The following is a 14,159-nucleotide window of genomic DNA, read 5'->3' on the forward strand; positions in this document are numbered from 1 at the left end:
AAAACGATGGAACCTAGCTATGTTCTATTGCTAATTGCTGCACAGTGGAAACAGATAGGAATATACTTTTTTCCCTGATAAAAGAAGAGACTCTAATCTCTCTTTTGGTATGTTCCATATTTTTATAGCAATAGAACATAATATTTCGCGGGCCTTGAAAAATCAGTCAAAATCCAGGAAAACACTTAAGTGAAAATGGTTGGGAGTGAATGAGTTAAGAAGGTGGATGACGTTGGATAAATCGCCACTGAAGGTCCACGTGCAAAGTGTGGGATTTACCTTACATGGTGATGCTTAATGACTGGACAGTGGACAGAGTGTGCGAAAACAAGAAGAAGTTTCGGAGAGGAGCTGGAGCAAGCAATTAGCCGGTGTGTCACATTGGCGGCCGCAGGGGGACTGACAAACAGCCAAATGAGAGAAAATGACATCCATTTGCTGTCACTTGGATGACGTATGTGGCAGCTCGGCTCTCTGCCGACATTTTTGTCATCCAAACTACCACAACTCGTTGCCATTTTCTCATTCGTCATTCAGCGACCAATGGCGAACCATTATCTCCTTTTTTTGCTTTCCTTTCCCTTCCCTTGATTTTGTTCCTCCTCCCTGGCACTTTCCTCCCACAACCGCTCGCCATTGGAAATTATAATTCAGGCTCGTCCCCAAACGGCCATGAGAATGTATAATTCATTCACTTCATTCCTGGCTAAATCGCCTCGTTATCTTATAAAGCGTATTCGGCAAAGAGAGGAACATCAGATAGCGAGTAAGTCGGCGCTTGTCTTGTCTGACTTCGATTCACAAAAGTGCATGCGGGGAAGGAACAACATTCTGTGGGGTCTCGCCCTCCACAACGACTCTTTCAATGCACAGAGTCTGCCCACTCACCACCAAAAGGAGACTTGATGCTGCTTTGAACATCATACGCACGTTGTACTTTGGTTTTCCCAACAAAAAAAAAAGAAATCATTTTACGCAACTACTCTGTGTTTGACTCGAGATCTTTGCAAGGTCAGCCTGCTTGGGGATAATTGGAGTGATCGGTGACAGGCTGTCTGGTTGGCGGAAGACGGAGCGCTGTTGTGACAGACGCATGGAGACAGAGGAAGAGCACAGGAAGAAAACATTTACTGTTGCTTCCTGTCATGTACTGCATCATGCCAAGCAGCCCAGACTGCGCCGAGTCTGCACAGTGTCTGGCTCGTCCTGGGGGATTGTGATGAGTTGGCCCGGCAACCCGGGAGGAGAGCGGATTCACTTTTTAAATACAGGATTTAAACAAACAAACTGCTTCTCAAATTACAGATCAGGGCTTGTCTTCATTTCTGGTGGTGATTTTGTCCTAAACCCAGAAATCCTGTATTTTGCCATTTTGTGTTTGTTTTGTAAACAGCGGGACATTTCTGTGGAAAGACAGTGTTTACACACCAGATTTTTTTTTTTCGCTCACTCACTCACTCACTCACTGACTCACTCACTCACTGACTCACTCACTCACTCACAGAAGCTTACATGTGTGAATGACTGAGTGAAAAAACAAAATCCGTGCGTGCTTTCAAATTGGCGCGGGAGTGACGTCACGCAGCCGACACGTTCGTCCGGCCCCGTTTGCGACAACCCCCCCCCCCCCCCCCCCCCCACCGCTCTGTGATTGGCTGGAGCGGTGTAAACACTGTCTTTCCACAGAAATGTCCCACTGTTTACAAAGCAAACACAAAATGGCAAAATACAGGCTGGGGAGGTGCGGGTTTAGAACAAAATCACCACCACAAGTTAAGAGAAGCCCATAGCTGTAAATTGAGAAGTAGTTTGTTTGTTTAAATCCTGTCTTTAAAAAATGCCTTTTCCAGAGTGAAACCGGCAGACTGCGCCATTAATGAAGCATGCGTGGTTTACAAAAAAATACCAACACCGGGTTTAACCCACCTCTGCACAGTTATACTTGCGCTTGGCACAAAATAAAGCCCTGAGATTATTTTACATCAACTAAACAAAAGAAGCTGCGATTGGCTGGCAACCAGTTCAGGGTGTACCGCGCCTACTGCCCAAAGCTAGCTGAGATAGGCTCCAGCACCCCCTGAGACCCTTGTGACGAAAAAGCGGTCAAGAAAATGGATGGATGGAAAAACAAAAGAAGTCTGTTGTTTGTTTTTTTTCTTGGTGTTTTTTTTTTTCTGAGTGCAAATTCATATAAAGAACAGTGCACAGCACTGAAAACATGCTGTGGTGTTTCTGAAATCTCTATAAATCAGAGTTACATTACACTTCATCAGAAATAAGCGATCCATTTGATTGCATATGATATATTTGAACATTTTAAAGCGACTTCACTTTTACCGCTTAATTGGAACGGCAGCGTTGTGTCATGATGTCAACCGTTGGCTGGAAAATTGGCAGCAAAGCCAGTGTTACTCGCATTTACATCTTCATAGAATTCACTGGTAATCTAATAAGTGCTCAAGAATAACACTAATCCATACACTGAAATGGCGCGAATCACTTTACATGCTAATGATCCAAATTTAAGCTCATTTGGGCTATTTAGGATTGACGATGTGACCTGCGGGTGTGATCAACAGGAATTTTTGAACACACGCCAAAAAGATATTCCGCTCAATGAGGATGTCATTTTGTTATGAAATGAAAAGCAAGACATAAATCTGTGGTCAATAGCATCTCCGTGAGCTGTTTTGTTGTCTGCACAGTGGCACAAATCACTCAAGAGTAGTAAAAGCTGGAACCAAAATAGAAAACAGTCATTTCTGGCAGTCCAGCAATATTATCATGGCGTTGTAATATTGGAGATATTATTACACGCACACACAAAAAAAAAAAAGCAAATGTGACCTGTACTCTATCACCAGCCTGCTGACGGCTGATAAATGAGGCAATAAACACAAAAGAAAGACTGTCGAGTTCAGCACTGTTAACATTTTGTACTTTACTAGATACACGCTGTCCAAAACAACCTTTTTTAAATATCTGCATCATACGGGGATACTTGTTGAATTCCAAGTTTTCCATATTTACAGGTTATGAGCATAGCGCATGAGCTGTTGTGGTACAAATGGGTCAAGTAATAATAAGTCAAACTTGCAATTGCGCAGGAAAACCAACAGTTGAAGGAAGGAGACTCATATTAGCCAAAAATAAAAAATAGGCGAAAACTGAACAAGTGGAAAATATATTTTCACAAGTGAGCACAATATAGTTATTAGTCTTTGCACACATTTTCAGCAATTATCATGAAATATGTACAGCATTTATATTTGTTGTCTTTAGAAGCAAATCTCTGAATTCACTTTAAAGGGATACTTGACTCATTGAGCTATTTTCAGCAGTAAAAAGTTCATATTTTGTCTATAATTAATGTGTTAACGTCATTATTTTTCATCTACAATTAATACCTTTAAAAAGTAATTTTTCTACTTACTGTCGACTGATGATGACATCACCTGTGCCGAGGAAGTAGGTAACGACCAATCATGGCTCAGTTTACTGACCAAACCCAGAAAACAGGTGAGCCATGATTGGTCGTTACCGACTTCCTCAGCACAGGTGATGTCATCATAAGTTGACAGCGAGTGGAAAAATATAGTTTTTAAAGGTATTAATTGTAGATGAAAAATAATGAAGTTATCAAATTCATTCTGGACAAAATATTAACTTTTCACTGCTGAAATTTGTTCAAAAAGTCAAATATCCCTTGAAACAGTCTATAAAAAATAATAATAATAATATAGGATATATATCGTCACACTGTTAAAACAATGTCATCAGTATTTGGTTCAGTTTTTCGTGAATCTGAAAAAGCAGGAAAAAAAAGGACCTAGGCGCTGTTAAGTGCTGGTTGGGAACTTCCACTGGTTCTTGTATCTTAATGCTCACGATATTATACTAACAGTAATAACCAGGCGGCTGCATTTTCTCAGTTCAACTGTTTACTGGATGCCAGAAAGATCGAGTACACAGCTGAGGAGCCCTCTTAATATTAGTATGCGGAAGAGGAACTGATCTATGCGGAATCGTCCCTGCACATACTGTCTAGGCCGCCCGCCCACATGTGAGAATGTGTGGCCTGATGGCTTGAACTGGTTTTTACTGGATACGAATGTCAGAATGCAGACAGATAGAAAGCAAGGACAAATAACAGCGACACAACGGCCAAGCTCAAGTCATCTATCTAGTCATGAAGAGCCCTGATCTAAGTTTAGTTAGTTTAGGACGGTGACGACATTAAATATAATTGTACTCCTCTGCAAACGGAGATCACCACTAAGTCCTATAAAATAGTCACTGCTGCATAAGCCATTTTTCTTTGTAACATCATCCAAAAATATTCTGACTGTACAAACTGGTTCAGAGTTTAATTCAACAACACTTTCTGCTCTGCATGTTGTTTCATCAGCACAACTTCAGCTCATATATTAATCCTCAGGGGGCCGACAATAGGTCAGAAATCCACTTTTCTGTCCTCAGCCGAAAAAATATATGTCACATTTGCAGCGATATAGAGTGAAAACGCAGTCATTTCGCTCCATTCTCTTGAGGTGCATATGCAAACGCTTAGAATAATATAAACAGCAAATGAAAACATCACGTCACACTTCGGGACTTTAAGGCCGACTTTCATTTTAATGTGTTTATTTTGTATAGGTAGAATAAAGCACATGGTGTACTGTGCATTTGTTGACAAGGACGAAGCTTTCGGAGTGAAGCAATAGGCTCAGCTGGATACGATTCTGTACAGTATTATTTCTTGCACGCAGGGTGTCATTTGAACTTTTATAAGACGCTCAAACTGGAGGGTGCTACCAAATTTCTGTCGCCGCGAAATACGTCTCCTTGCCCTTTAAAGAGCCACAAACGTTGAACAAACCCGCCAAATTGCCACTAAAAGCGGCGCGGCGCTCACATGCTTGTGGGCGCGTCTTTGTCTGCAAGTCCCACTCATCCAGATTACAGTACGCGCTAAAAGATGACATCACCGCTAACGACACCCTCGCCAGAAATAAAACGCTGACAAAAAGCGAGGTAAACAATGCAAAATAGCCCCGGCGCTATTTGCCGTTTTGCAGTGCGCGAAGGATTCCTTGTGACAACAAGGCCTCGCCATCTCCCACAGGTTAGCCCCGCCCACCCCTTTCCTCCCACCCCCTCCTCCATGCTGCTCCCTGTAGCAGCCAGCTAGCAGTACAGCACCGCATCTCTCAAGGACACCACCAGTAAAGAGGAAGCGATAGCAAGAGAGAGAGAGAGAGCGAGAGAGAGAGGGCAAATAAAGACAAAGATCAGTTGCGTCTCTTGAAGCGATGCAGAGTGGATGAGAAAGAGATGAAAAGAGGGAGGGCTAAAGAGACATTCATGGAAATAAAAACAGGAGCTGTTTCAAATCACTCCCTATTCACTATGGAGTGCACTATTTTGTGGTTGAGTTTTCTATTTTGTAGCCCCAATATAGTGCCCTCCCACAACGTATCTTGAAAAATAGTGAGCAATAATGCTTGATAGGTTGTCACATATATCCCATGATGCATTGAAGCTCTGGTGGATTGTTTCATTTTGGGCAGTTACAGTGCAAAAATAAACTATCTTTAATATGCTATAAGTGGAGATACTAGGGCTATATTATAAATGACATTCATCTTAAAACAATATAATCTTTTTTTGTTCGGTATTTACTATGGACTGTCAGCCAGCTGACTTTGATCCGGCAATGACGTGTTGAAAAACTATTTGTCTTTTCACTGATGAGAGAACTGCGTAGTTCTTTATGTATATATATATATATATATATATATATATATATATACATATATATATATATATATATATATGTATATATATATATATATATATATATATATATATATATATATATATATATATATATATATATATATATATATAGATATATATATATAAAATCTCTAACCTCTCTATAAAGGCATTTTTTCATAGTTGTTCTTTTTGGCAACTGGCAGGCTACAGGCCCCCCAACTCCCCCCCAAAATAACTGGGGAGCCCCCCCCAAAAAAAAACAACAACCTCTGATTAACATTCAATGTACATTTTCACCGATAACAGGGGTAAAGTGGGGTAGAAATTACAGGAAAATAAATGGGAAAATCCAAAATATGAACAAAAAAAATATGAATCCGCTATTCTGTGGTTTCCAAGCTCCATATGTGTCGACAGTGTTTTCTCTCTATAACGCGGTTCACTTTTGCATCCTCACTGTATTGTTTTTTGTTTTTTTTTACAGTAATGTACCTTTTTTTTTAAATACAATTTATTAAGGTTAGAACATTGAGAATGTTTATTTATTTATTTATTTATTATTATTTTTTTTTTATTATTATTTTTTTTTTCTAAGAGCTCAGAATTGTTCATTCGGTAGTCTTAACGATTCAACGTCTTATCATCATTGCTCTCTCTCTCAAAAAAAAAAAAAGAACATTGAGAATGTTTAAACAAGAGAGAAATGTGAGAACATGTAAATGCCTCAATGAGAAAAATGTATAAACTGTGTGGTGGGGGTTTTAGAGCCTTAAAATATTTATAATAAATGTAAAACATAAAGCTAACTACTTCACGGATTTCATTTATTGCGGGTATTTTTTGGAACTCCAGCGGAAAACGAGGGAACACTGTATACAGGTTTCGGCTGTAGTTTTGAGTTGTAAAATCACCAATCACCACTAGATGGCAGACTAGGCCTTATACGACAATGTGAATAGGCCTCTATATATATACATATATTTCCCCTTCATCTGACCATTTTAAACATAGAAGGGCCAAAACATCCCAAATGAAAATTAAATTGCACGATAAAATAGCCACCAGAGGGTGCTAGAACTGCAGAAATGGAAATCAACTTGACTTTTTTTAACAGACGTGTTGCTTTTAAATATTGTGAACATGACGACGACGATATTGTGGCAGTTTTAATATCACAATATGACGATATTGCCATACAATTTGTTGTTGCACTTAATGTTGGTTTCTTGTTCACCAGTTTTATGCTCTCCTTGAATGGTAGATTTTAAGCACGAGAGCCCTTTGCACTGATAAGTAACAATTACAGTATGTGTTTGTTTTGTTGGTTGCTTCAAACCCTTTTTGTTGCCGGGTCAGGATAGGGGATATTTATACATATATATATGATCTGCGATTGGCTGGCAACCAGTTCAAGGTGGACTCCGCCTACTGCCCATAGCCAGCTGGGATAGGCTCTGGCACCCCCGGCGACCCTTGTGAGGAGCAAGCGGTTCTGAAAATGGATGGATGGATATATATGATGTGAATAGCATTTTGTCCTACATCTGCTAAGGATATGTGTGTTTCTATGTGACCCCGCCCCCCTCCCCACTAGCACTGATGACATATTGAAGTTGCCCATCCCGGTTACATGTAGTAGTGCTTCGGGAGCAGGCACGGAGTGAACGATTTTGAACGCAGCCAGGGCGGCGGCCATGTTTAACTACGTCGCCTTCAAGATGACATTGGCAGGACACACAAGTCTGCTGCCTCATCAATTCTAGCGCTGCCCAAGGGGGACATCATATCACACAACTCGCCCGCCCCTCGCCCCAACTCGGTCTCCCTTCCACATAGGCCACGCCCCTGGCGATGTGCAGCCTCTACCTGGCTGAACACACCCGTGGCCTCTGATTGGCTGCTGGCAGCAAGCAGCTCCCCCCCCCCAGCTCCCCACTTGGAGAGACTCTGCTTAGAAACAGAGAGGCTGCGCTGCTGCGGCTCTGATCTCTCCATCCCCATTCACAATGTGTCTGATAGCATGACAACAACAAAAAACAAAAAACACTCTGAACGTGCTACAGGACTACCTTTATTTTATTTTACTCTCATTTACGCACATGGTGTCTCAAATTATTTTCCCCTATTGAAATAAACTGAAATAGCATTCATACATCTTTGAGTGTGTTTTTATTTTATTTTATTTTATAAATATTTAAATACATGACATATTTCATTACATAATTACAAATTAAAAATATAGCGAAAAAATATCAATATCGTGCAATATGCATCTCGCAAAGTCATGCAATAAATTTCATATGGAATTTTATGCTTTTATCTGAATTTGATAATGCAGCCACTAACTAATATGTGCACCACCATCCAGTAGTTGAACATTATCGAGTGATAATTACAATGAATTAACTAAGATTATATTGAATTTGCTCATTTTGCTGCATGAAAAAGTGTCATTGTTTCATTAGATAATAAAAATGTCATTTCTTTAGATCTATGTTAAATATCGCAATAATATCGATATCGCTATATTCAGCAACCTGATTGCATATATCGTATGATTTTCTAATATCGTGCAGCCCTAGTACATACTATAGTATTTGTGTGTTGGATGTGTGACTTTAAGGGGTGTGGCCAAATGAGTGATGTCAGAGTTTAGTGTGAGTGTGAGTTGTAGCTAACAGCAGCTTTTTGCCAGTGTTCACATTTTGTTTCTGCGTTTGGCTGTTTTCCTTTGTATATCGTCTGAAAGTGCATCGATTGCCGTGGCTCTCCTTGCCCACATGTGAAGGCATTTTTGTTTTTCCCTTGACCCGCAAGATGGCGTGTGCGAAGCTCGTTCATAACTAAACTGTAGCACAAGCAAAAATATTGAACAATCGCTGGCTCGTAAGTTGAAACACTTGAATGCAAAATTAAAATCGAAGCTGATTAGTCGATTCATCGATTGAATAATCGATAGATTAATCGATTCTAAAAATATTCAATAGTGACAACACTAGTTGGGGCACTTGTAAGTCCATGCATGTAACACTGCTAATAACATGGCTAATCATTTGTAATCAATGACTCCAAAAAGCTAAGCCATGACTGGGCTTGAATTTTAATCTACTATAGTGGATCCATCCAGCATCCAACAACAATTCCTAAGAATTGCAGCTCACAGCTCCAAAATGGCGACCAGCTTCACCTCTTCTGCCCGCCCAAATCAAATCTTCAACCCAATCTGCTGGGTCAAAATAATCAACCCAACCTTGTGTAAAAGTAACCCAGTTTGCTGTAAATTCACAGCCACTCAGCGAGTGGGTTTGGATAACCAAAACATTAGAAGCACCACTCAACGAGATGCATTGCGGTTAAACCACTGCAAACCACAACCTCAGCAATAAAAAAAACATAATTAAATGAGCACTTCACAGCGCACTCATAAGCCACATAAAGATGAACAACCATTTACACTCACATCCACAACGATGGACAATTTAGTGTATTTAACTAGACTAAGTGCAATTTCAGGAGAAATTGCGTGGGAATGCTGAAAACTGAATGCTAAGCTGAATGCCAATGATGGAAAATGAAGGATAAATTATGTTAAAATTACAAATTAATTACATAACTAGTAATTGCTAGTAATAGTAGTAATAGTAGTAGTAGTATATAAGGAGTAGTATATAAGTTGTGTATTTAGTGCATTTAGAAATATGTTTTTATTAGGGATGCATGATAATGCTATTTTCAACCGATACCAATAAACCAATTATTTAAAAAGTGCCATATGCCAGTATGTCGATAACCGATAAGCCGATAATTTTGTTTAAATCTTATCACTAGCATTAGCTTGGCATTAGCTTAGTGTGCTAAATTAGCATTAGCTTAGCATTAGCTTAAAATCAGTATTAACTTAGCATGCTAACCTAGCATGCTAAATTAACATTAGCTTAGCATTAGCATAGCTAACTTAGCATGTCAAGTTAGCATTAGTGTAGCGTTAGCTTATCATGAGCATTAACCTAGCATTTAGAATGCTAAGTTAGCTTACTAAATTAGCATTAGCTTAGCCGTAGCATTAGCTTGGCATTAGCTTAGTGTGCTAAATTAGCATTAGCTTAGCATTAGCCTAAAATCAGTATTAACTTAGCATGCTAACCTATCATGCTAAATTAACATTAGCTTTGCATTAGCTTAGCTAAATTAGCATGTTAAGTTAGCATTAGCGTAGCGTTAGCTTATCATTAGCATTAACCTAGCATTTAGAATGCTAAGTTAGCTTGCTAAATTAGCATTAGCTTAGCCGTAGCATTAGCTTGGCATTAGCTTAGTGTGCTAAATTAGCATGCTAAATTAACATTAGCATTAGCTTAGCATTAGCTTAACATGCTAACTTAGCAACTTTCAGCATTCCCACAATTAATGAAGCTAACATGTCTGGTTTTGGATTTTGTGGTAGGAAGCGAAAGTACCAGTTGAGAACTCACACAGGCACAGGGAGAAACATGAACTCCACACAATAAGGCTGAAGCTTAAATTTGAACCCAGGACCTCAAAACTGTGACGCAAAAATGCAAACCACTCCTGTTGTGTCTGGGGATTGCATGCATGCAGTATCGATTGCCGTCGCTTTTTATAGTTAGCCAATAAAGTGAGGGAACAAGCTCATTCAGACTATTTACGACACAGTGAAATCATTTTAATGTCTTTGTGGCTACTTTGAGGTTGGATTCCAACATTCTCTTTTTTTTTCTTTTTTTTGTTGTCGTGGCCTACCTTTTCTTGATATTGCCGTCTGGAGGAGTCCAAGGATTGGATGAGGGCTGTTGCGTGGCCAATAAACACGGCGTAGCAAGTGGCTCCGACAATCATACTCAGCATGGTGAGCCAGATATCTGACAAACTCTCCGGCGCTTGGCGGCCGTATCCGATGCACAGCATGTGGCTCATTGCCTTGAATACGGCAAAGGAGTACAGCTCAGACCAGGTGTCATTCTGGCAAGAACAGAAAAAACACACGGAGGGATAATCAATTAGTCAAATGTGCGGTTGAAATAAAAAAAGAACGCTTTTGAAGGAGACGCGTGTCTGAGGAAGCAGGAGAAAAAGGCCCTTGGGGACAGAGGGGTCATGGAAAAGCACTCAGACAAATAAGAACTCAAGGGACGGGGTTGCGTTACAAAGACAGCGAAGGGGAACGGAAACGGCGGCGGGGGAATTCTTTGAGGCCTCATCAGCTGAGCGCGGACGATGGGAAATAATTTCCTCTGAGAAAAACGATAACGAGAGGTTGTTAAATACATCCGATTGGAGCTTAGTGAAAAGGCATTTACTCCGGTCATCAGGGTGCTCGTTTTGACATTGGCCAAGCAGCAAAACATCACATTGTGCGCGGCTGAGGAAGTGCAGTCCCCTCCAAAAGTATTGGAACAGGCATTATTCATATTCGGCTCAAATCAATAATACAGTGGTACCTCTACTTACGAAATTAATTGGTTCTGGAAGAAAGTTCTTAAGTAGAAAATTTTGTAAGTAGAGACGCATTTTCCACGTAAATGCCCTAATCCGTTCCAAGCCTCCCAAAATTCAGACATAAATGTTTTATAAAGCATAAAAATGCATCAAAACATGTAACAAATACATGTTACAATTAGATTATTGCACAATAAATGAGAGTTGTGCATAATGTACATAACAAAGAATAGAGTAAAGAATAAAAATGATGGTCATTTACCTTTTTAACTGCTGTCCTCTTTGTTTTTTGCCCTCTGGTTCATGTTCTCCTCTCTCAGAAGTGTTTTTTTTTTTTTTTTGTTTTGCCTGGTGTTTTGTAAAGAACTTATCCATGGATGTTTGCTTTTTTTTTTTTTTTTTTTTTTTTTTTTAAACAATCCTTCGGAAATGTCCAATGCAAACATCATCTCAGTGAGCAAACGCCCGACTGGTGAACACTTTTTCTGGCCGATTCTTTTAAACAAATTCTGAAACTTCATGGAAACTTCCGGTATGGCGAGGCATCTTTTTCAAAAAAAGGCCCGTCTCGTCGCAATTAAAAACTTACTGTGCCTTCATCAATCACCAATTGTTTGAATTTTTGCACAAATTCGTTGGCCGTTAGTTCATACATTTACGAACACGGAACACCTCATGGGCCGCGGGATGTATGATGAGGACGCTGTATAGACACCGATCTAGTATACGCTCATAGATACCTATGGTAAAGGTTCCTCTTAGCCAATGGGATGCCAGAACGATGCACAAACACCGATCTAGTATTTACGCTCGTAGGTACCTATGGTAGGAAATAGCCATAGCCGAAAGTATGTTGCATTCCGTAATGTAGTTTTACCTTTCGTATCTAGAAATTTCTTTCGTAACAAGAGGCAATATTTTCCAGTTGAGGCGTTTCGTAACTCGAAAAATTTCGTATGAAGAGACGTTCGTAAGTAGAGGTTCCACTGTATACTGTATTTCACTCGACTGATGCTTTTCCAGGCCTTTACTACTTCGATTCTTGTTTGTTTCTGGGGGATTCTCCGTGCTTCAGTTTCCTCTTCAGGAGGTAAAATGCATGCTCTATTGCAGGAAGTAAAGTGGCCAAAATTCCACGGCAAACACGGCTACCATGGCCACCGAGAGCCTCGTGTAAACGTAGCCTCAGAGAAGCTAGCTAAAGGACAAACGCAAACAATAGAAAAAGGAACAACATTCCCTCTCGTTCATGGGACTCCAAAAATAAACACAGCTCCACCAAGTGGGCTGAGGCTAAATAGTGGATGTGGACGCCGAAAGAGAAACAGTGGAGTGCAACAGATTGAATAATGGATGAAGAAGGAGCACTTTGATTCTGAAATAGCTCCGTCAAGAGAGAGGAGGGCGTCTCAACAGCTCTCCCGCGAGGCTTCCGTTTGGGAACCGTCGGTGTTTTTGTTGATAATCAACGTCTCCATCAGCTGCACATCGACTTCTTGACGTGCCGAAAATGCCTCTTTGCACGCTCGCCGGCCAACTGTATTGATTGGAGCACGTGCGCTCGACAGTAATGAGATCCAAAATTGAGGATTATTATCTTTGAAAAGGCAGCAGCGTTGACTCGGCTTGTAAAAGATTTCTTCAGATTGGAATGTTGTGGCTGATGATGAATGTATGCCCCGATACAATTCTACATCCTGACTGACAGCAAAGAGGTCAGTTATGGTCAGTTGCTTCCGCAACACAGGAAGTCCAAAGCCGGACAGATCATTTCTAACGAGAAAGACTGGAGGTTGACCAGCGAGCGTCCTGGAACTTATTTTGTTTGACCTTGTAGCTTTCAACATGTCAGATAAGAGTTGATGATGTAAATCTAAAAATATCCACATGCAATGGCTGACGCAATTAGAGTTGTCATTGTTGTCTACGTTAATGATCATATTTTACAGACGCGGGCGCCATTCCTGTGTGTCTCGCATTTGTTTTTCGTTGTTGAGCTTTCTCTGCTACCACCTTACTGAACCTTTTTCTAACATCCTCTTCAATATAACCGAGGCTGATGAATTTTTTTGCACAAGATTTGTTTGTTTATTCTTTCTCATTGAGTTACAAATCATCTTGCAGAAAGTTATAAGCAATAGGACCCAACAAAAAGAAGCTATTGCTGTTCCATACGGGATTCTTTTGTCGCTTTTTAACCTTTGAAAATTAAGCGTTTCAAAATACAAGCTTTTTCACCTGTTAATTATGGACTACACATTGGGTGTGTGTACTTCATAGCACCATCTAGTGGTAAAAAAAATAGGATTAGAATCGCAGAAGAGCACGCACACTACGGTGGCTCAGAGAGACCACATTTCACAAGCCTCACACCAATTCTTATTTGGCGTGAGCAAACGAGCATTTTGGCGAGCGACGGAAACTTAGCAGCCATTGTGAAGTCTGGTGAGCGACGCCCAAAGACCGAGTGAGCCGGAATTAGCCGGAGTAGCTAACAGGAGCGGCTAGCCGGAGTTAGTCTGAGCTGGAGTGGTTATTAAAAATCATTCACTGCCTTTGACAAGTATACTTGTCAATTGTATTTTTTAGAGCGGTGCTAAATGGGGGCGAATCTGATTATGCTCCACTGTAAATGTCAAACTTGGAAACAACTTTACTGATGCCCAACCACCGGTAGATGACATCATTGCCCCATTTTATACGAAATAAACACAGTTTCAGAGTCCATGGAAGAAATGGCTGTATTTTGGCAAACCTACATTTTTCTACTGTCAATTATAAAAGAACGGGACGGGACAAAAAGTAGGGAGTCTATTCTGTTATTTGGTAGATTCGGTTTATATATAATTATTGAATGTAATATCACGTGAGAATTGAAAATTTTAAACTTTTCTAAAATGAATGGCAGTGAATGAGTTAAT

At 40.2% G+C, this 14,159-nt stretch overlaps 1 protein-coding gene across 1 annotated transcript in view; it reads right to left on the minus strand.

Moving 5' to 3' along the window:
- Positions 1 to 14,159, minus strand: part of LOC144014002 (potassium/sodium hyperpolarization-activated cyclic nucleotide-gated channel 2) — a 53,388-nt gene that overhangs the window by 14,426 nt on the left and 24,803 nt on the right. Inside the window, exon 4 of the mRNA XM_077513477.1 lies at positions 10,543 to 10,761. Within this exon, the coding sequence (XP_077369603.1) occupies positions 10,543 to 10,761 (219 nt within the window). The remainder of the gene's footprint in view (positions 1 to 10,542; positions 10,762 to 14,159) is intronic.

Source organism: Festucalex cinctus, chromosome 1 (genome assembly GCF_051991245.1).
Source record: "Festucalex cinctus isolate MCC-2025b chromosome 1, RoL_Fcin_1.0, whole genome shotgun sequence".
NCBI classification, from domain to species: Eukaryota; Metazoa; Chordata; class Actinopteri; order Syngnathiformes; family Syngnathidae; genus Festucalex; species Festucalex cinctus.